Source organism: Octodon degus, unplaced genomic scaffold (genome assembly GCF_000260255.1).
Source record: "Octodon degus isolate 3935 unplaced genomic scaffold, OctDeg1.0 scaffold00120, whole genome shotgun sequence".
Lineage (NCBI taxonomy): Eukaryota > Metazoa > Chordata > Mammalia > Rodentia > Octodontidae > Octodon > Octodon degus.
This window is the reverse complement of record NW_004524696.1, coordinates 5,175,313-5,199,384: the sequence shown is the minus strand read 5'-3', so window position 1 is coordinate 5,199,384 and position 24,072 is coordinate 5,175,313. Positions and strand designations below refer to the sequence as shown.

Genomic DNA, 24,072 nt, shown 5'->3' with positions numbered 1-24,072 from the left:
TGTTGAAGAGCTAACTCTACTTCCATGTTCTTTGTACCACTGTTTGCAAGAGCCCAGGTATAGAATTTCCCTAAGTGTCCACCAGTAGATGAAATGATAAAGAAAATGTGGTACACATACACAATGGAACACAATGGTTCAATTCTTTAAAAAAAAAAATAAAATCCAGGGGCCAGGGAGATGGCTCAGTGGATTAAGCGCTTCCCTGGCAAGCGTAAGGGTCTGAGTTCAATCCCTGGTTCTGCCAAAAAAAAAAAAAATTAAAAATAAATAAATAAATAAAATCCTATCATCCACACCAACATAGATAAAATTATCAAACATTAAGTGAAATAAAACAGATACAAAACATAAACACTGCATGAAATAAAACAGTTCATTTTAGAAGTTAAGAGTCAATAGTTATTTCCAGAGGCTGGGGAGAGGAAAGCGGGAAGAAGGAGGAAGAAGAAAGCATAGTCAACAATTACAAAGTTATAGTTTGATAAAAGCAAGAAGCCTTATTGCTCCACTCCACATGTAGGAAGAGGGTAACTACAGATAATAACAATGTCCTATACATTTCAAAAGGCTAGTTTTTAAAATCTTTCACCACAAAGAAATGACAAATATTTGATGTGATGAATATGTTAGTTACTTATTCTATTCATTACATATGTATTTGTGTAACAAAACACATTATAACCCATATATTTTATAATTATTTTGAATTTTTAAAAACATACAATATCCTGAAACATAGCAAAACAAGAAGTGTTCAACATGATGTAAATACTGTGCAAATATCCCAAAATGTGAAAACAAAATAAATTTCTTAACAAATAATATATTAATTAATACACATAATTATGACTTGTACAAGATAATTTTACATAAAATGGGAAAATTATTATATAAATAATAGTGTAGGAAAAGAAATTCTGGAAGGAACTCCGATATTCTATGAGTAATTAGCTAAGGTTGCAATAACAAACGAATACTGCCTAACACTAAAGTGTGTCCACAGTTAAAATTCAGTTCTTCATACTTTCTTTTAAAAGTATGGTTATTAACTATCTAAAGTCTCACAGTTTATCCGCTCTCACTTTGCTTTTTGCCAAGATTGTGTGAAGTCAAAGCTAATACTTCTAAATAATAAGCATGGTAGTGTGATCCTACTGTTACAGAAGCCCTCCTCCTGCCCCCATTCCTCCCTCCAGTCTCTACTTCCGGTCCTGCCCAGTGGAGATGTGACTAAGAAGACAGGCAAAGCATGCTAATGATTTCCCAGGAATGAATTTTGGATGAATGTTTATTTTTTTCTTTAAAAGTTGTATAGCAACTTCTTTCTTTTCTACAAAAAAAAATATTTTTTTTAAAATAAAGAAAAGTCAAAGTGGTTGGGATAGATATATAGTTACATTCTGTTAATGAATAGAATGATTTGTTCTAATGGTGTTTGTAAATAGGATCACAAGTCCGCATCTTGTACAGCAATTAACCACTAAGAAGAATATATGTAGTGTATTATTTGTTGAAAAATAAAAAAAAGAAGTAAAGCCATGCTGTTATGTTGAGCTGTAGGGGACTCAGGTCAACAATTTCTGACATTGCCAGTTAAGCAGAAGATCCAACACTGTTATGGATTACTGGACTCTTTTAGAATATTTTGCTGAGTTAACATACCTATAATATTCAAATGATGGAACTAAACAAAAAAGGGCATACAGATGAATGTCCATTTTTGTATCTGTGTATTCAAAATAGTTAGGATAGATATAAAGTTACATTCTTAATGAATAGAGGGATTTGTTCTAATAGTGTTTGTAAATAGGATATCATGTCCACATCTTGTACAGCAAATAACCACTAGGAAGACAGTATGCAATGTGTTAATTATTGAAACTACCAGTTTGATTTGAAACTGTCCCATTGCTATTTGTTTCTCAATAAAATTATGGAAAAATAAATTTAAAAAAAAATAAAATAAAATAAAGAAAAGTTTAAAGCTTCATAAACACAGATGTCATGTTTTTCACCAACATGATTCATCTTATTTCTCGTGATGGAATCCAATGATCATGAAGTTAGTGCAACAATTTTGTATTGTGTTTCTCTAATTGGAGAAGTGTCTTACAAAACAACATGATTTGAATTCTTCTGAGAAAACAAAGTACACACTTCAATTAGAACATTTTGAAGAATGATTTTTATTTTCCACTGAAGAAAAATTGGTACAAATCAAAAAGCTCTGTCAGATTTCATGCAGAACACAGGCAGGGTGACTCAGAATGACTACCTTTGGCATTACATGAATTAATATAAACTTAATTTTAAGCTTTTGGTTTTGTAAGCTTGCTTTCATTCATGCTGGAGCTACACAAGATGTGATCAAGTAAACTCCTTCGGGAAAGGCTTCGGCAGCAGCAAGGGCCCGAAGACCCAGGTCCGGCTATATTTTATACAGCAGCATTTAGGCGATCACTCTGACAAAATTGAAATACAGTATATACAGGTCTTTATTTCTCATTTGTACTGCTCACTTGATTAAGAATATAAAATATTATCTTTATCTCTTAGAGACAATATAGACAGAAATTAGCAGCCACATAGAAAGACATGCACATTTAATTTAAACATTGAATTAAAATGCTCGGTTGCAGAATTCACACAGAACAATTCTGAATATCATTTTAACCTTTTGTGTTGGGGGGAACAAAGGAGTGCGTAGGTGCTCTTTCCTCCAAGCTGTCTCATTTTTTTTGAGGAAACATTGTGATGATTCTAAAATGCCTATACCTAAGTTAGCAAACCCCTTCATGCTCTTGAAAACCTAGATTTGTGTGGCTAAGGTATTTTAATAATGGACAGGTAGTATGAATCTGGGTTAACATAAATAATAAAAATGTAAATGATTTAAGTCCTATGTAAACTTTTTTTTCCCCTCATAAAATCATGGAAGTTGACACTTATAAAAGCCCTTCCTGTCAACCTGAACAATCTTCAGTTCTGGAAGTGCAAGTAGAGACCTTGAAACACACACACACACACACACACACACACACACACCTACACCCCTACTCGGGTTCCACCTTTACTTTCTAACCATTGTTCAGGTTTTGTTTCTCTTCACATGACCTTGGGCTGGCAGTGTGGACATCCCCAAAGATCAAGCTAGCTGAGCACATTCAGGGGCTTTGCTCCAAGGTGCCGCATTGCATAGCCTGAGGGTTTACCAGAAGCCTGTGCTAACCAGCCCTTTCAGTAACTCTGATGGTCTATCATATTTGAAAAGCTCCATCCTAAGGAGAGGCCTGAGTATGGGACTGTCATAAATCCCCAGCAAAGGCAGTTGGCTTCAGACTTATTTATAATTTCCAGATTCTTTCTCCACACTGCAAGATACAAAAGACAGTGATCATAACAGTAAGTTTCCAGCAGAGTTTAGATCATATGGTATTATCACATCCACTCTCTGAGTAATGCACACAACTATCCTCCCACAGCAGGTACAACCTGAGAAAGCTACAGCTGTTCAGCAATGTTCATAGAAACTTCAGATTTCTACAACTCTTGTCAACTCTTCAACCTTTAAGTGATGTATGAACAGCAAAACATGACTCTAGAAAACCAAGATATGGGCAATAGCACTTTCATTTCTGCTTTGAGGATATGGCCGAATTAAAATCTGGTTTTGTTTCAGGAGAAATGTCGAGCTTCGCTCTTCATCCATGAATAGCTCTCTTTGGAAAATGTCCTAAACATTACAGCCTGTTTATTTCAACCACTTATCTGCAGAGTAAAAGTCCCTCTGCAGGCCAGGAAGCTGTAAAGAACTAAAGCCTAAATGTCTTCCATCTTTTCTTTCTTTTTTTTCTTTTTTTGCGCGACCGGGCTAAATGCCTAAAGCTGGTGTTGAGCTCCTTTTTCCTTCCTATCCTGTGCCTGCCCTTTGAAATCAGTCTCATTATCTGCATCAACAGACCAGCAACATTCTCTGCAAAACAAAAAGCAAATGATTCCAGTGTTAAAGACACTTTATTATTGTCAAAGCTGGGTGGCCCTGGCAATATGCTCCAGTACTTTCATCCTTCCTAACAAGATGAGAAGATTTCCACTGGAAACTAGCCCTCTTCCTATTTCTGCCTTTGAAGCTCTTTGCCTATTTCCAAAGGGCAACTCTGTTTAACCAGAACACTTACACTGCCAGATTCATTAGCAGTACAGCATTTCATACTCTGACTCAGAAGCTTCTCCCATGGTTGTCAGGAGTCTTGCAGGGCACCTGCACTTCCCCTCACTTGATCAGTTAGAAAGAATTCCTGCTCTGGAGTGATGGAAACTCAACAAACCTGCCCAAGTCTCCTCAGCAGCACAGAAACACAGTTTGGTCACGACTCAGTGGAACAGACCCAGGTCAGCCTGCTCTAACCAGTTTGATTCTGTAGTTAGGATTCCTCTCCTTTCAATGGTAAACTTGCATCATTGCATCCTGCCACTTTAAAATTAATGACACATGCACAGCACCTAAGGGAAAACAAGTCTTCCACCACAATGCGGCATCCACCAGGACCAGCACCCCAGCAAAGGCCCTCACAATGGTCATGGCATGGTCGACAGTCCTGCCATGTGACCCTAAAGAAACCGGCCACCTGTGACCTGCTTTAGAAATAATTTGCTCATAAAGCTTGTATTTGTTACATTTTGCTATTTCTTAAGTACTCCGAAGACAGCCAGGAGAAACCCTAAATCCAGACAAAATAGTGAGGATACGGGGGATGTGGGTCAAGTCTCTTGTGAACTTCTTGACACTGATAGAAACTGGAAGCCCCAAGCATAGAAATGGGAGAATAATAAAAGATGATATATAAGAAATAGTTCAAAAAGGAGCAACATTGGTGAATGAGAAAAGGTCAACCAACACTAGTGAGGGACAATGCAGTCCTTGGTTGAACTGCTCTGTAACTAGCTTCTAGTGAATATCCCAGAGATATCCAAAGGTCACTGAAGCAGAAGTCATCTAGTTGGATCAAACAGAAGGAGTCTAGAAGCTGCTTCCATCCATCCAGTTCCCATGCAGTCAATGGTCCCCCTAGGAATTCCATAGAAGTCCTAGGGCCCCAGGAGCAGGCCCTCCAAGCCCATATAAAACAATGTTCTTTGATTTCCTGAACAATCTGAAGACCAATTTCATACTTGACATAGCCCTAAAGACCTTTGTTTCCATCTTTGGCATCCTTCAGAAGTCCTCTGACTCACACAGAGTCCAGTTACTAGAAAGCCTCTTCCCTTGTGGGGCACAGCTGCAGAACTAGGGCTCTGAGAAAGCACTGCCTGACACTCCAGTCAGGCACAGCCCACCCTTCCTCAGCCCCAGCCACAGGGCTGCCCACTGTGGGACATGCAACTTGACCACTCAAAACAAGCTCACTAAAGAATACATAAAGAGCTTGACAGAGCCATAGAGGTATTTAGAATTATGGTACCTTAGTAGTCCAGTTTTAATAATCAATTTACAAAGTATTTAAACACAGTACTGTAATGTACAGTGTTCCATAGAAAATCCACAGAGCACTAACTCACATCAGTTTGGAAGTTATACTACTGATTGCCTTTCCCTAAGAGTTTAAAGAATAAAGAGGTGGAGCCCAGTCCAGTTCACTTCAGTTGTCTCTTCCTCCTTGACTTCTCTAACAACTGAAAACTTGGAACTCAGCATAATATACCTTGAGATACCCAGAAATTTGTTCTCCAGCAGAAAGGTGAGACTTTCCACCTTAAAGATGACATCAAAACCTTGGGCTATATTTTTAGCAACTCACACAATGTTCTTAACTCTTAAATGGAGTCAATGTTGAAATAGAGACAAAAAGTTTGGCTGCGACTATTTCCACATATACACAGGGTAGGCCACCCCGATGTCATCCTGCTCCCAGTACACACTGTTATGGCCTGCACTATCACTGCACACAGAGAACAGCCTGAGGATCATCGGAAGCATGTAACAGAAATGATGGTAGCACATGAATGCTCAGGAGCTACACCAAGCTCTATAGGAAAGCAAGTGTCCAGTCCCTGCTAACCCTCTGCAGATCTCATAGAGCAATTAGAGGTCGTGGCCTCAGAACCCTAAGATGGCAGCTGAACCTGCCACATTGCAAAGCCCCAGTCCAGAATAGGAGATAATCTCCAAATAATTACTAAAATATCCTAACTAATACATTACAACACACAATAATAGATATGCTTGTCTTACTGGAAACAGGCCGTACCAAAGATATCTGAAGCAACCAGGTGCAGTAGCACAACCCTATAATCCCAGTTACGCTGGAGACTGAGGAAAGAGGTTCACAAGTTTGAAGCCAGCCTAGGCAGTACAGCAAGATCTTGTCTCAAAATAAAAATGAAAAGGGCTGAGATTGTAGTCCAATGATAGAACACCCTTTGGTTCAATCCCAAGTAGAGAAAAAAAAATGTGTGAAGCATTTTAATTGTTCTTCAAGTTCAACTTTTCCATTTCTGAAAAAGAAAACATTCACATATCCTGCAAATTAAAATCAGATAAATTACCAGTTAGTAATGTTTTCTTTCCAAGTCATCAGGTTAACAGTGAGGACTTTAGACAGGTACTCTTATTTTACACAGTCATAAAACAAATATCCTTAAGTAAACATGTCATTAATATATAATTGAGAAAGACCTAACTTGCAACATTCTTAGTGGCCAACAAGAACATAATTCTCCTTAGCAAATAACTACTTACAGTACACTTTCAACAGAGAAATTATTTGCAATCAATATAAATAAAAAATTTATAAATCCAATGTTAATTTTCCTGAAGAAGTAGTCAGATTGGTGCTTTAGCCAATTCACTTGATTATATATCTTTTATCCGTGTATTTAATAAAGCTTTGAAACAAGAGCACAGTGCAACTATACAGCACATGGTCATACCCAGTGTAAGGTTTCTTCAACACAAGCACTTTAGACCTTGTATCCATAGCCACACATATGGGGGAAGCAGACGCTTAGGTTACACTGTCCTCTCCTGACAGAAGCAGCCTGATCTAGGGTCCCAGTTAATAGAGTAGAATGATTATGGTGTAGTCACGGAGCTACTGAGAGCTGAGAAAAGCAGCGATCTGCAACAATGGGATTGAAAGCTGAGTCACAAGAAGTCCCAGAACGTGCATGACTCACGCAATTCAGCCAGCATCTCTCCCTTTCATTCTAATTAGTTGTATCTGGGCTGAAGAGAAAATTTAACTAGAGTAAACATTGGAGGGAAGAATTCTGGAGGGAAGTAAGTTGATATGAAAAGAAACACAAGAGACTGGGGGCATGGGGGCATGGGAAGTGATTAAGGTACTCTCAATGCATAAAATAGAGCACTTCAGTTAAAAGCAAAGTTTTCCTAAAACACCTGGAAAGATGCCTCAGTGCCCCACGTTCCTGAGCACAGATGTGGTCAGAATAGCAAAGTGTGCATCTATCCTGAGGTCTCCTGGGGGAGCAGAATGAGAAAGTGCTTCCGATCACATCTCTGTATTCATTGGGGGGAACCGGGCTGGATGTCTGCACAGGGGAAGCAGCAAGCATCGCCTACCTACCTATTCAAGAGCCCATCTCCCCATGTGAAAGCAACAATCCTAGAAAACAATAATTGCCATCTGGGGGCACCAAAGCAGCCAATGTGAAGAGATGCCATCAGTAATCTTAGGTGCACAGTAAAAAGCCTGGTTCTCCAGCACCCTGATTTCAAAAGCACACACAGCTTTTCTCCTTCAGCCTGGCTGCTGGAAGGAAAGGCATGGGTCTGGGAGGCCTCTTCACTCAATCGTGCAAGGAGGAGTGCTGTCAAACTGGGTGTGGTGAACTGTAATATATTAGGAGGAAAATTTACCTTGGAGGCATAAACCTGACAAATGCTCCTTCTGTACTCCTCTGGGAAAGTGATCTGCCAAAAGTCCCTACTACACTCCATCAGAACATTTTGTAGTTAGATCATTGCAGAAAGTAAGTTATTGCTAATATAATAGCAAAACTGGTTTCAGAAGCAGATTCAAACTAAACTCTAAATAACATTTGGCATGGCAACATGCAGGAAGAATATCCTATGTATTTATAAAATAGAAGAGTATCTTTCAATGTTTAGAAAACTTGGGGATTTGCAAGTGCCACTAGTCACCTCTGTGCTGTATCTGCAGCCTCTGCCGGCTCAGCAGCATGTGAGCGGAGCTCAGGCTGGGAACACTGTCAATGCGTGCCAAGGCAGATTTCAGCCTGCCTGCTAGAAAAGGGTAGCGCTCTCCACAGTATTCTCAATGCTTCCAGTTGTGTATCTATGAAACAGAAGACAACACAGAAATAAAATCATCCTGCTTGTGCATGCAAGTCCAACAGCAGCCAGGAGGCACATCTCCACACACTGCAGATTCACATACAAAGAAACTGTTCGGGCATCTGCCTGGCAGCTTCATGTGCCACATGTCACACAAGGTACCATTCTAAGGACAAAACATTTCTGCTCCTATGTTCCCATAAAGTGCAAAATATTTCCACGCAAAAGGCTTATACCGTTCTTTAAAATGCTCGCACACATCCACTCAATGCCTCATTCCCTAGGAGCAAACAGAAAGCTCATACAGTGTCATTGTTCTAGCAATTTTCTCCTACTCTGCCCACAGCCTTATTTATACAAATGTAGACACTGCTCACATGGGTACAGTTAAAGAAAATAAACTGATGAGCCGGAAAATCTAACATGCTACAGGCTTACACCGAACATCTTTTTAACTAAAACTTGGCATTTTATATGAAGTCCCGATCTTGAAGTGTCACACATTACACAAAATCCTTTTCATAAAAACATTTTTGCTTTTGTCACCGCCTAAAATATATTAACCTCACAGTCTGAAAATAACACTCCTAATATAGGGTAATTTAATATTTCCATCTCTTTTTTCATTGTAAACATAAATATGAAAATTACATTTACAACTCAGTAGTGATAGTTTTAACCCCAAACAAACATTACCAGAGGGAATATTTGGGGAAAACATGCAGTGAAACATTTACCACCAATTTAATTAATTGTACAAGGCAGAATATTTTTAAGTATATTCTTTCACAAGAGAATAAACATTTAGCATGCTTCATCCATATGGCACGAATGCTATACATATGACTACTGGATTTGATCCCATCTTTGGCTCCATAGAAATTACTGTGTACACATCATCCTCATGACTGCTTTCAGCTCTCTGTGTGGTTGGTTTCACACAAGGTACAGCTAATATCTGGGCCAGGTCCCTACTTGAGATACCCAGTTTTATGCTTAAAAATTCATCCACAGCTTCCACAGTCACAATAGTTGTTCTTGAGTCTTTTCCTGGCTCCACTTAGTTACCTGTAAAAGTCCAAGTTTTGCGGGGAGTTTATACTGGACAGAGTCACCTTCTGAGATGACCTCTTCACATGTAGAGGTCACAGACAGACCCTGTGTGACTTCCAAAGCTCTGTACACCATTTCAAGTGGGCATGGAGGCTCCTGTGTACACAGACAGCACAAGGTCTCTTTCCCACTAGGATGAGTCTCCACACAAATGGCAAGAAGCAGAAAATCCTACACTCTGTGTTAATGATTGAATTTTAAAATACAGCCTATAATATTGTCTCTTCTAAACTTAAAGAATTAAAGCATAATTTTTTTCTAGATGAATCTACTTTAAAGATCACCCTGCAAATATTTCTTACCATATTTAAGTGGTTGTTCTTTATTTTATAAAGAATTAAACATATCTATAAAATTCTGCTATGCTTTCACTTCTCAAGAGGTACAAAAGTTATAGCATTTTCATTTTGTCTGATTTATAATTAATGAATAAAATAAAATAAACCTGAATAATAAATATTCACTAGACCTAGGAATTACCTAAATTAGGAACCAAAGTTCCCTATAACACAAACAGAATGTGACTAAAATAGTAGGAATTGTAACTGGGACAAGTTGCCGTGTAGCTCAGCAGCACACTGAATTTTCTTTTATGAGCCACAAATGGAGCTTGCCAGGCAAAACCCATGCATCTTCTTCACACGTGAGTACAGTTGGTTGACGATGGGGTGTCTATTCGGGTTTTGTTTTCTTTGTTTTCATTTAGAGGTGACTCATTTTGAATGCGGCACTTGAACACTTGCTTATAGGCCTTTCTGAAATTTTCAGAGAGGAAGGCATATATGATAGGATTCACCGAGGAATTGCTGTAGGCCAGGCAGTGGGCAGTGATTCTGAAGAAGAAGGAAGCTGGGGTCAGCGGGAAGGCCCCGAACTCTGCCCAGAGATGGATGATGTGGTGGGGCAGCCAGGAGATCCCAAACACCACAACCACCACCAGGACCGTCTGTGCTGTCTGGAGGAAGAGGACGGGGAAGAGAAAAAGCAGAGGTGAAGAGGAGAACCGGAGGTGCACGGCCACACCAGGGGAAGCCCGCACGCTCAACCCACCCTGAGGGAATGTCAGATTTATTTTCATGGGATCAAAAGAAAGTCACTAAATCTACACAGGTGCTTTCACTTCATAAGATGTTTCTGTTTGTAAAAGTTTTTAAAAGAAAAGCAAAAACACACACAGCTACCACTGCTCTCGATCACAGGAACAGAAATGTGCAAATATAAAAGCCCTTAATTATTAAACCAGCAAAAACTCTGCCAGGGTGCACACACCCCGCTGCATCTCTGGGGTGGTAGCTCTAAGAGCACCAAGCTTTGCTCCCAATAGTCATTTCCATGGACAGGTGTGAAGATATTTGTTTCTCTTCATTAAACTTCAGTAAACTAAAGACCACATTGATTGACTTAATGCACTGAGGCATTCCACTTACAGTTTATTGATCACTGGCCCCATTTCTTGCTGGCTTTTGTCTTAATCCTTCCCATGCTGCTCCTAAATCATAAGCACTTGGAAATCTGAGGCAGGATTCAAGTATTCCCTTTGCAAGTCCTGCTGAGCTAGGAGGCAGTTGTCTCTGTTTGACAACCTCCAACACAAGAGAATATGTGCCTGCTTTGCTCTGTGTGCTGTCTTTGTGGACATGCAGCCCAGTTGACCACAGACCAGAAGGCTGAGACTGAGCCTCCAAAGGATGACCCTGTCCAATACCTGACGAAAGGCAACAGCTGTAGAAACCTGTGACTATTGAAAGAGATCTCTATTGAGTCAAACAGAAGACAATAGTATATCTTATTTAAATGCCTTAAAGGAGCTTAGTATTTTTCAACTGTAAAATTCAGAAGAACCAGTGGGCTCTTTCCTTAAAGAAGGACAGCTTCAGAATGGTGCGGGGCCTTGCTGGTCACAGAAGAGTCCAGGCAATTAGCCTGTAAGCCGACAATGGCCAAGCACTGGCTATATGCACAACCTTGCTCAGCTTCCTCCACAGTCCTACAGAGTAAGCCCTAGAGGGACCCATAGGTTTTAAGCAGGGAAACTGAGACTCAGAAGAATTAAGACAGCTGTAGGCTCCACAGTAAAATTCAAAGGCAGAGCTGAAAGCCAAGACTGTATGCTCCCAAATCCACATGCAGAAATGTTGGGAGTTTCAGAGAGAGAGGTTCACAAATCTACATGGTCACTACCAACCACACCCCCTTCTCTGCTACCCAGGGCTCCCCATCAAGCAAAGCATCTGGGGCACAAGCCCCTCATAAGGTAGTATTTGTGTCACTTCTCTAACCTAATCAGACAAAGCAGCTCTGGCTTCTCCCATGTGTGATCCCAGCACTCTCCTTCTCACTCCGCAGAACAAGGGACACAAGGGCTTCAGGGGCACATCTATAGAGCCCTTGGCCCAGGGCCGGAGCTCCAGTGATCTCCTGCTTTCCCTCAGGCACAAGCCAGGTGGTCATACTTTAGCATATGCTTCAACACCTGCCTACTTTGCAGACCTAGAGGCTGCAGGGCTAGGATCTTTCCCTGACATTCCAGTCAGGGTGCCGACTCACATCACAAGCTTGGCCTAACCGATGGCTGTCAGTCAGCATGCTCTTCTGCAATTTAACTGAAATGTATGGACAGGAGAGAAAGTTAGCAGATTCTGAAAGAAGGTGGAACCATATGGAGGCTTATGTTTCTCATAGCTTCACACTGATGGAAGAATAAGACACAGGAAAATGACTTCTATTAAAGCTGGGTCTGCCAACACACACCTATAATCCCAGAATTCTGGGCTAATGAGGTACAAAGATTGCAAGTATGAGCAAAGGATGGGAAATCTGGCAACTTAGCGAGAACATACCTCAAAATTTAAAAAATATAAGGGAGGGTGACTGAAGATGTAACTCAGTGTGGAAACCCTAGGTTCAATCCTCAATACCAAGACATTTATTTTAAAGAAAAAAAAAACACTATTAAGACATACATCCTTTCATGTAAAACACGAAGACCTCAGGCCCTGTAGGACTATCGTTAGGCAAAGAGAAAGCAGAAAGAGAGTGCAACTCTACACAGCTGTGAGGGCCACATTCCTGAACGGCAAGAGGGTTTTCTTACTGTTTCTCGAGTGGGGATCCTATTCTTACTGAAAATGACATGGAGAAGTTCACATGTGAGATACTAACCTTTTCCAAACAGATGCTATGTAAGAAGACCTAGATATGCATTGATCAAAACTGTAGGCTGGAAGCCATGAAGCTGTGGCCAGCACTCAGGCAGAAATGGTGGAGAGGATGGTTAGATCTCTGCATATGCAGCAGTGAGGAGCAGCAGGTAGGACAGCTAAGCTCGATAGGCACCCTGGGCTTTGCAAGACCGAGGAGCTGACAGCAGGTCTGGGCCGTGCACTAGCTGCCCAACCTTACACATTGTTGTAAGTTACTGGTCAGTGCCGAAAGAAACGATGAGAAGACCTGATGAATGTAGCTTCAGAGGTCTCACTGAGATTAGTCTCTCTCCAAGTGAGCCCAGAGCCTCAGAAGGAGCTCACATTTATTGAGGGGTAAAGGCAGACTAAGGAATGTGCATAATTACCTAAGTGAATGTAAACTACTATCTCTATTAACTTTCACTATTTGCTTAACACTAGGTTTACACAAATGCTAGCCAATAACATCTCAAGCAAGGGAATCAAAGGACAGGGCACCTGCAGGAGAAGCTGCTATCTGCTGCCTTGGGTCCCAGCTTGCCGGGAATTTGTAAACAGACAGCAACCCTCTTTGGGCTCAGTCCAGTGTTTCCTGCTCTCTTGGGACACCAGGCTTTTGTCTCAAATCTATATCTCCACAGCACTTAATTTATGGAGAAGAAAAAATTGGGAAATGATCCCCAGACAAGGCCTTATCCACATAAGCACTAAGACAACTGAGGTATAAAAGCCTGTGGCCAGGTGTTATGGAGTAAAAGCTTACATTTTAAACCACTTAGTGAATAACACACAAAGCAAACAGGTAATATGCTTACCTGTATTAAGGAAGTGCTTGCTACTGATTCATTTACCCATTAGTATGTGAGAAATGCCACTCCCAGAGCATTTAATCAAATAATCTAGATACGATTATGCCTACTAATAGGACAGAAATACTCCCCTTTTCTTTTGAAGACAATCAAGCCATATCTGCATTTCATAAAATAATCACCCAAATGATACTACTGCTTCTTTTAGGAACTGTTTGCCAAGCACAAATGTGCTCTGACCTCAGCAGCTGATTGATAAGATCCATATCTTATCAAAACCCATAAGGCAAATGAATGGCAATCTGCTCCAAGTGTGGAATATTTTCTATGGCAGTGTTTGTGCCTCTACACATCTGTAATTCAAAAAATTGGACAAGAAATGTGGGCAAGAGTCATTTTTCTTTTAACTGGTCAACTGGTAGCTTTGAGATGTGACTAGATTATAGTTTATAGTATAAATATTGAGATACAGTACTGAATAGGTATTTATATAAATTATCATTTATCTAACATCACTCCTAAGAGTTTAATAGAGAGCTTGTCAGGGCCAGCTTTGATCTGAGCAAAGCGTCTAAGTATTTCCTGTCCTCTGCACTTCTCTCCCACCTTCTCAGCCCACTGTGGTTGCCTTTCTCTTCCCTGACTTACAAATCAGCACCATGGACACAGGCCTGAGCCCTGTTACCCAAGTCCCCGGGCTGATACTGCTTCAGATACAACAGCATCAGGAGACAAATGTGTGTGCGTGGCTGGAAAGAGTAAATGATTTTGACCTTCTTTTTTTTCCCTTGTAACAGATCCTAGCAAAATTGAGAAGATGAGTTAATCATAAACTGTAGAACTGTGCAGTTCATGATCTGAGGCTGGGATTGTGGGTCTGAGTACTGCTGGGATTATGGGTGTGAGTGCTCCACCCAGCCTGGGTCTGATAGCCTGAATGTAACATAAGAGAGACAGAAAGACAGACTTGCTCTCTGTATCCACTGTTGCTGCTACTTCTCTATTTTGCTCTTTGCTCTTGGTCGCTGCCATGAAAGGTTGCCCTCTGCCATCTGCCAGTCTGCCTTGAAGCCAGCTGAGTATGGACTGAAACCTCCAGTAACTGTGAGCTAAATAAGTCTTTCCTTTTGAAGAAGAAGGAGGAGGAGGAGAAGGAGGAGGAGAAGGAGGAGGAAGAGAAGGAGGAAGAGGAGGAGGAGGAGGAGGTAGACAAAGAAGGAGGAAGTTCCATGCCCACAGGAAACCAGGTTTCTTGATTCTCCATTTCATCTTTTCCAACTCAGAACACCGTAGGTCTAGAATGCTCTAACTAAAGTTCAAGATGTGGTTACACTGCACACAACCCCAGCTCTGGGCTCCTGGGAAGTCAGGACACCCATTGCTACCCAGTGCAAAGCTCTGGGCCTCAACCATTGCTGATTCATCTGGTAGGAGCTATTGGGAGGCTAGCCTTTTTAAGAAGCTCAAGGGGTGCTTGGAGAGTCATTCATAAATTACTGAGAACACACTATGAAGTGCAAATTACTTCTCTCACCTCAAGGTGAAGATAACCAAAGCGATGTTTTGTTCAACACCAACAACCTTCAAGACTAAGGCAGCCCCTCATCAGAAGAAGCAAAAAAGTCTGTGTCCCTTCTTTCTTTCTGAAATGGGAACGTAACACAGACTCCCCTTTGTGAAAATGAGGCTGACTTGTTTTCATTTCTTACAGGATCATTTGCCTCTCCAGGAAATGGAATTGTAGGCAGACTGTAAATTACTAATCTCAAGAGTCTATTTAAAGCATAGAACCCCAATAATACCTGCTGATAAATGGGGGAAAAGTCATTAAAGTTCCATGCTAATATTTACTATACTTGAGATTAGATTCTTTATTAGGTGATTTCTTTTTGTTCTTTAAACTGAGAATATCTAAAAAATATTAGACTTCTGATCACAGGATGCTCTTTTTCAAGCCATTTGAGACATCTGTCCTTTCTTCAAAGAGTGTCACTCACAATGTACCAGTGAAAATTGGCTGGGAATCAAAGGGTGACAAAAAGATGAGAATGATGAAAAACACTGAACAATTTGTATAAATGACAGCCAAAAAGCTACAGAACTACTTCAAATCAGAGAAACAGAAAGTAAAATGAACCCAAAAAGCAGCCAGTGAAAGAGCCCAACCGTCAAGGCAGCCTTTGATCCAGGTCCTCTCCCTGAAGAAACCACCCCTCCCTGACCACCTTCTTCTGAGGTCTTCCATGCACTGCCCATGAATTTATTCTCATATCCTGTGAGCCTCACTCCAGAAACACTTCTTTGTGTCTGGTAAAGCTTCAATAAAAACATTTCAGCAGTTATAAGGTTCTATACTATTATTTCTGTAATAGAAATCACCTCTTCTCTTGCATTTTCCTCCAAACAATAGAGTAACTGCATAGTTATCACAAAAGGCTGAATTCTCCACTTCATAAGAATCATAAACCTCCCCTGATGTCGACATGGTTTAAGTGTCTGTGTCTAACCCTCAACATTGTACTCTGACACCTAATCTTCACAGAGATAGTATTAACAGATGGGCCCAGGGGGAGGTGACTAGGCCGTGACCCAGAGGGAGGTAACTAGGCCATGGCTCAGAGCTTTCATCAATGGAATTAGTGCCTCTGTAAAAGAGCCTCCCTCCCAGACAGCTGCCTGCTTCTTCCTCCGTGTAAGAATGAAGAGTGAAGAAGCAGCATCTATGAAGCCAGAAAGACTCAAATCTGCTGGCACTGGGTGTTGAATATTCGAGCCTCTGGAGCCCTGGGAAATAAATTCTATTTATAAGCTAACCGGTATGTTTCATTTTGTTATGTTATGGCAGTCCACAGTGATACTATAGAGAAAGGAAATTCTACTTAGCCCTTGAGAAGAAAACCAAGAAACAGAGTAGAGAAGAGCAAGCCACCAAAGTCTACATCCTATCTGTCCATCATCCATTGAAATACGTGTCCCATCAGTCCACTCCTGACCAAAGCTAGATGACATCGGCCCTCTGGTCGCCAGACATTCACTGTCACAGGAGCTGATCCTGTATTCTTCTTTCCTCTCCACATCACTGTCCGTTCTCTGATTTCCTTCCCTTGCTCCTCTACCTACTGTCCCTTCTCCCGACTTCTTTTCTCTTTCCACTTGATCTGCAAGCCCCTCCCCTGCACCTCTCCCTTATCTGTTCCTTAGACACACATGTACCCTACCACCACCACATTTATTTGCCTTATGTAAACAAAAAGGCAGTTAAATATAACAAAAGATAGTTGACATCTGTTCAGTAGCTAGTGAGGGTTACTATGAGGAAATAGTATAAATTTTCTTCTCTTTTTCAAATACTAACACCTTTCTACAAACAATGAACAAGATATTTTATATAAATAGATATTTTACACATATATGCATATATCAAAGAAATTATTAAACTACTAAATTTACTTTTTTATTATAAAATAAAATAGAAGTTTTTCTAATCATTGTTTATAAGATGTATTTCCTTTCTTTTAACTGTTTTGCTCCTCTCTAGAAACATTACAGCTTCTCTGTAACATTTTTAAAATATAGAGAATAGAACCACAGCATAAACACCCAAAACCTAACCATAGACCTGAACACAATGCATCTAATATTTTAGATATACCTCATTGCATTCTTTGATAACCCTAATTTTTAAAAAATCAATAATAAACCTGTAGCAATGGTGTCATCTCCCTTAAGTACAGTGAGCTGCTCCTTCCCAAGGGAAATCAGTCTTTGCCTCCCCTGCTTCTTGAAGAGTTCAGCACTGAGCAGTGCTTCCGGGCTCAGACACCTCCCTTCCACTGCAGCCTTAGCTTCCAAGTGCAGCCCTTCCTCTTATACCCCCTAGGTCGGCTCAGTCCTGCATGGGGTAGATACTCTAAATAACTACCCAACGGGAAATCAGAAACAATCCTTAATTGTTCTAATGCATAATTTTCATAGAGATGAGAAGTGTGGTTCAAAGGCTTTCTAACAGACTGAAAAAATATAAAAGCTACAGAGAAAGAGTACCTCGCTAAAAACAGGAGGAAACCAGCTTTTGGCCTTTGCTCCACTCACACAACTCAACAGCTGACCTCCTCAGATGTTCCAAAGAGGGGGCTAGGAACTTCAAATTGGGCTTTCTAACCATTTTTCCACCCTTGGTTATCAATTCTGCAAAGAAGCAAATTTTAGCCACTTTATGATTTACACACAGGGACATCAAGAAAAACTCTTGGAGTGGAATTTTTTTAATGTAATTAAATTACAACTTCTGAAAATTATATGTGTCACTGGTCACAATAAATATTTATAAGGAAAAACAAGGTATTTTAAGGCATTGTTAGCAATGTTTCCAGGTTAAAACCTTGGGTATAATATTTTCCTCCCCCATCAGATTATCTAATAATTTCATTCCACTCTCTGAAATCAGAAATTTTATAGCTCTTATCTGAATATGAGTTAAATTAATCTCAATGAGTTAAATAGTCTTTTTTCAAATGTACAAAGTGATAAATATCAGAAAGTTGGATGCTTTAGTATTACTCTGGGGAAAATCTGCTCAAATCAGGAATCACTGGATGAGAAAGAAGAAGAGGATTATAAGAGATCAGGTTCCCCTATGATCTTTCATCCTGTTCCCCACAGTATGTTGGGGGAAGAGCCAAGAACAGTAAAAGGTTCTTGAGTCTTTGGGGAGTAATTATATCAATGAGCTCTCAAAGGGAATTAAACCAGGCCTTTTGGGATCACACTAGAGGTGGTAAAAATGAAATAAGATGAAGGTATGTCCTCACGAATCACCTCTGCCCTCGCCCCAGACAACTGAGAACACACCTCCCCATGACGTAAAGTACCCACAGTCAACCTTTCCTGGCCTCTGCACTGCCTCCTAAGTCTGGATGCAGGCTGTGCTCCTGCAGCCCCACAATCACTTCTCTCTGACTTAGCAGTAATAAATCCTGCAAATATCTGCCCAAGGAACCAAGATTGCTGTAGACTTTGGAAGATATAAAGATAATTTAAAACAAAAATAAACTAAGTTCTCAAAACAGACAGAGACAAACATTTATTAATGTTACCTTTTTCTTCGATGTTTCTGACTTCTTGGACATGTTCTTCAATTTTTTATGTAAGTGATTAAGAACCTGAAAAATATATACCAATGAAATCTCAGTTTGCCTCATACAACACATTGCCAGTTTTGTACTGAAAATTATGGACACAATGAAGTGGCAATGTTACTGTATACTCCCTAAAATAGGAACACACATTACATGGCAAAGTAAGAGTCTAACTGCTGAATGTGTCTGGCTTTCTAGCATTTAAAGAAATCCTGGGCCCCTCTTGTATATGACTGATCTGTCTCCTGCCTCAGTTTCCTGCAGAAGTCTATGTGTCAGCAACTGCCTGTTCACTACTACTATACATCAAGCACAATATCAGATAATAGATAGATTGAAGCCTAGAGACCTGCACTCTGGAAGTCTGCCTCCCAATGGGAAAAGGCAGATGAACAAACGTAGATAATAGAATTCAACCTTTCTTGAGTGTGATCAAGCCAACCTCGGCATCATTCACCTGCACATATTCCTTGTGTTCCTTTCATGAGCTTGTGCCACTTCAAATCTCCATAAAGCAGATAACTCTCCATGGAGCCTCCTTTCATTTGTTATTCATATCCTACCCATTTGACATGCTTTTATAGGCAATGTATTTTTTTTTTGGACTTCAGCATCTCTGATGCTTTATAGAGCATTTTGCAGAGCTTTACAATCAATAACCTTGTCAGGATGTCTCCTTGAGATACACTGGCTTCCTTAAATTCAAAAAACTTTTTTTACTGCTTTTCCCAGAGTAATATTTAACAGAAATGACATGAAGTGATTTGGCTCTGTATAAGAATTTCCAATCTCCACTTGACTGACAGAGCTAACCCTGCAAGACTGTAACCAGAGCTTATTTTCCCCCTATGGGAGAACCTGGAGCCAGTTCAGCATTTACATGACTAAGGGCTTCAGATTGGCTGTGGATTGCTGGAGAGTCTCTTGGGGAAGTGGAGGTACACTCCAGCCATTTCTGTTTCCTTCCAGCGCTGCAATAGGGAAATGATTGAATCAAATTGGCTTATTACAGAAGTCTGCTCCTTTTGGCTAGAAGCTGAATTTCTGGGGCAATCAGTCATGTCGTAATTGAGAAGTCACAAATTTATTTACCAACTCGCCAAACCTATGCTGCTTCACAGTTGTAGTCAGACTATGGATTTCTGACTTTAGATCCTCTGCCCTACTAAAATACTTCTCATTTTCTGAAACAGCTTAGCATCATCTGAAGTAATCCCAGTCTTCACTTGCTATGGGTACATTTAGGATGACCAATACATTGACAATGGATTAATGCCAACAGAAATTGGGGTTCAAAACCTGGATATATAGAGAAAAAACGGGAGCAGCCTTTTGAGAGCTGCAAGTGAGAAAACCTCATAAGAGGGGTGGATGACTAAGAGGAAAGGCCCTGACCAAGGAGATCGGGCTGTCCAGCTGACCACCAGCAGCCTGCCACACGGGTGAGAGCAAAGGATGGCAATGATCAATCACTGAGGGCAGGTGACACAGTGTGACTAGAGGAGAAGCTGCACACAAAATCAGACAGGGACACCTGCACAGTCTGTTTCACATGTTATAGGAGGTCTACTCCTACCATCAACAAACTAAATCAGGTCATCACTCAGCAACTTTGAAGCACCTAAGAATGCTGAATGTTGTCCACTGGTCAGTGCAGAAAATTCCTAACCATATTTTTCTGAGCCCTATTTCTTTTCAGTAGCTCTTACAATGAACAATAATACACAGGACAAAGAATGTGAGTATCATGATCGATTATGACTATGACCCCACGGTGTCATCTCCCTACCATTCTAGACATTTCCAAGTGTTTGGGGGAAGGTGTCTGTTCAAACCCACACCAAGGTCATAGTGGGTACATCCCATGAAGGAATGTGGTAGGTGGGCACAACAGGAGTTTATTCTCCTGTTAGATGGAGGGGGGTTCTGTGCAGCAATTAATTCTAAGGGGAGCAAGTAGAAGACAACAGCAAAGAGGGGAGGCATCCTCAGGGGACACCCCTGGGCCAGCAACTGCAGTTTGTCCTCTGGCCCTGTGTTTCCTCAGGGATTTTCACCTATAAACAGCTGTTCTGCTAAACCCTGCTGCAGAGGACACTAGCACACAATTCTCTGATTAACTTTATCTGAGAAATGAGAAAAAAGATCCACACATTTTAAGTTCAAGTGTCTTTTTTGGCCATCTCAAAGTCTACATGCTGACCACCAGATTTGGACATTGGGAAAACAACCAGTCCTGGACCTCATACTCAAAAATGTCATTAATTGTATAGCTCATACTTAATAGATGAGGAAAACATAGCAGCTCAGAATATCGCATCCCCAGCTACTCCCACTCTGAAGTGAATTTGCAATTATTTCTTCAAATGCAAAGGATTTCTGTAATTGTTCTTAGAAACAAACTATTTCCTCATAAAAATATACAAGTGGTCACGCAGCCATTAAATTTTTAAAATCAACGTTAAACTTTGCCCTCCACATTTAATTTTTATAAACTGTTAAATGACAGAAAGATAGCCTGACCGGTCCTAAAAGACCTTGCCTTTCCATGAAGACTAAAATAATTTTCCTAAAAACTTTGGGGAAATAAAGACAAGTGCTTAAATTCAAATGCAAGATAGCAGGAATTTAAGAGACAAATCTCTTAAGAATCACTGTAGCCCCAAGACTTATGTTCTGCCCCTCCTTCCCCACAGCCCTCTCTGAAGAATTCATCTCAAATCCTTTCCCAGCTTCCCAGTCAGAAGACTCCTCGGAAACTCCTTCTCTTCACTAACAAAGCAGGAACAATGGCTCCCACCCATGGGGTTGTTGTGCAAGTTAAATGAGATGATGCAAGTTAAATCAGACAACTGCTGTGTGTATGTTTTAATTTTTTTATTTGCAGATGACTGGTTGCTGAAACCACCATTTCCAAATTGCTAAAAGAGTTATTTTCCAAACTCCATACCTCGACTGTATTCCTGTGTGCATAACTTTGGGCTCAGACTACTCTTGCAGACAATATCCAAACGGTCCCATTCGAAATAGAATCTGCACAAATAGTATAAACAGGGCAGGGACATGTCGTTTATTCTAAACAATTTTGCTGGGAAAAATACATGAATAGAAAATAAGGAATATAGTCTTGTAGTCACAACCTTCTCAGGAGCAGGAGAACCAGAGAGAGACGGAGTTAAGGAAGCCTCAGAATTGGGGTGGGGAGTCTGCTGGTGAGGGTGCCCTGAGGGGAAATGCTGGGCCCTGGACTTTGTCCAAGAATGGCTAGCCTATCACGTGACTACTAATCATGCAGTTGAGCTACTCAAACATGCAAGTTGTTTGCCAAAGAGGTTTGAGACATTTTGATGAGAATAAACTCTTCAAATCTTGTGTAATTGATGAGAAGGAAAGACTCTTTGGTCTCAAAATGAGCACTAGCTCCCAGCAAGAAGAGATGGTCCTGGAGCTCCGTGTCCTGTCGCCCTTCACAGCTGAACTGAACTCTCATTGCTGCTTCTATAAGTGTTTAAGAATGGGGAAACACTGCCTTTCCACTCCCTCCCACCCGTAGTTCTTTGGGGACTCCCATCAACAGTCTGTGAATAAGTACCTCTTTCCTGCTCTGGTTTAGAAAGCTAAACTTTTGTTTAAAGTAAAATGCAAAGTGCTGTTCCGCACTCGGAAGGCTGATTCTGCAAACCCCTGGGAAATAAGGGCCCACTGTGCACCCAGAGGACCCTCCAGGTCCCAGCTGAGAGTCATAAACAGCAAGAGGGCGACATCGCGGCTACAGACCAAGCTCCCCCAACGCACTCGGGCAGCTCCCAAGGCTGCAGGGAATTAACTTCCTTGCGCCCAGCTTATACGATTTGAGAGTCCCTGGAAGCCAGCCTGAGTCTCACATCGGAGGAGCAGCTCAGGGCAGACCCAGGCAGCACTGCGGGGCGTGGAGGGCAACGAAGCCCGGGAGGGGAAGAAGAAACAGCGGCTTTACTGGACGTCCAGAGCGGGTGGCAAACTTTCCCCAACTTCTCTCACACACCAAGGAACTTTCCTGCACCAGCCGCAGCAACTGTGCGGGAGTAAGCAGAGGGACAGCACGCTGGAGAAGAGAGGATCCCACCGCACAGCACTCTGAACGCTACACAGCGGACAGGGCAAGAGCAGGGGTGCCGAGAGACTCGGCCAGGGACACAGGGAAAGGAGGTGGGACCCGGCGCCCCTCGCCCCTCCGCCTTCCTTGAGACAGCCCGCGCCCGCTCAGTGCCCACCTTGGCATAACAGAAGCAGATGAGCAGAAGAGGCAGCAGATAGCCAAAGACGAAGGTGCACACCACATAGGCCTTCTTGTGGCTCAGGTTGGGCCACTGCTCCCAGCAGAAGGTCTGGTTGCTGATGTCCCTGTGGAAGAGGCGCTGGTGGTAGGCCACGGGCGAGGCCATGACGATGGAGAGCGCCCAGATGAAGCCCACGCCCAGAAGCGCGTTGCGGGACACCCTGAGAGAGGAGGAGCGCCGCGAGTGCACGATGGCTACGTAGCGGTCAACGGACATCGCGGCCAGGGTGAAGATGCTGACCAGCATGGACACGGTGAAGACGTAGTGGGTGAACTTGCAAACGAAGGCGCCCAGCACCCAGGTGGGCAGCGCGTACACCGTGGCTTGGAAGGGGATGCAGAAGAGCAGGTAGGCCAGGTCGGCGACGCTAAGGTTCAGGATGAACAGGTTGGTGGTGCTGCGCGGCTGGCCCGGCTTGCTGCGCGCCAGCACTGTGATCACCAGGCTGTTGCCAAGCACGCCCAAGACGAAGATCAAGGCAAACACCACCAGCGTGATGAAGTTATCCACGCCGATGCCGAAAAGCAGCCACGGCTCCGCGGCGAAGGCATTTGGTCCGCTCACGTTCCCCACGCTGACGTTCGCGGCTGCCAGCTCCATCGCCCACCTGGGCGCCCCCAGCTCAGGGCAGCGGGGAGCACTAGGAGTGGTGTCCACCTGGGAAAGCTCGCGCCAGGGTTGCCTGGCTCCCAAACCAGAGCACCGCGCTCGCGAGTTTCCAGCAAGAGCTAGTCAGTTTGGGTGGGCAAGGCTGGGGTCCGTACCCGGCGGCTCTGTCTTCGTGCCAGCCCTTGCTGGAGAGGATCTGGGGAAGCAAGCCCACAGCTGGGCTTTCCTGGCGGTGGCGGCGGTAGCCGGTGCGCAGAGGTCCGCTCCTGTACGCCTCTAACTGCTTCGTGGTCACAAAGCACAAAGACTGGCTTGGGGAGCCAAGAGGATGGAGAGAGCCCGCCCCGCGCCTAATCCCGTCCTTACCTGTTGCTCCCGGCCGCCCCCAGCCGCCGCGCTCTCAGGCTCTGCGCTGCACTGAGCAGCGCACTCGGCCTGCTGGAGAGGGCTCCTCCGCTCCCCGCGCGCAGCCTCCCCGCCGCGCAGTGCCTCCAACTCTCTCCAGTTTCTGTCGGGATTCCGAGTCCAGAGTCCACGGGGCGGACGCTGGCGCTCTCTGTGCTTCCTGGTGGTGGGCAG

General features: G+C 42.4%; 1 protein-coding gene across 1 annotated transcript; it reads right to left on the bottom strand.

Moving 5' to 3' along the window:
* Positions 1-10,070: 10,070 nt before the first annotated feature.
* Galr1 (galanin receptor 1) lies at positions 10,071-23,489 on the bottom strand. Its single transcript, XM_004640198.1, has 3 exons — positions 22,819-23,489; positions 18,524-18,589; positions 10,071-10,388 (listed from the first exon to the last, which is right to left on the bottom strand). Exons 1-3 carry the CDS (start codon positions 23,482-23,484, stop codon positions 10,071-10,073), a joined length of 1,050 nt encoding a protein of 349 aa, XP_004640255.1. The 5' UTR covers positions 23,485-23,489.
* Positions 23,490-24,072: the final 583 nt, after the last annotated feature.

Excerpts from the sequence above, each read along its gene's own strand:
- Galr1 (XM_004640198.1), bottom strand. The coding sequence starts at position 23,484 with ATGGAGCTGGCAGCCGCGAACGTCAGCGTGGGGAACGTGAGCGGACCA. Across the intron at positions 18,590-22,818 it reads TCTGCTTCTGTTATGCCAAG|GTTCTTAATCACTTACATAA; the intron begins GTGGGCACTGAG and ends TATATTTTTCAG. Across the intron at positions 10,389-18,523 it reads CAGAAACATCGAAGAAAAAG|ACAGCACAGACGGTCCTGGT; the intron begins GTAACATTAATA and ends CTCTTCCTCCAG.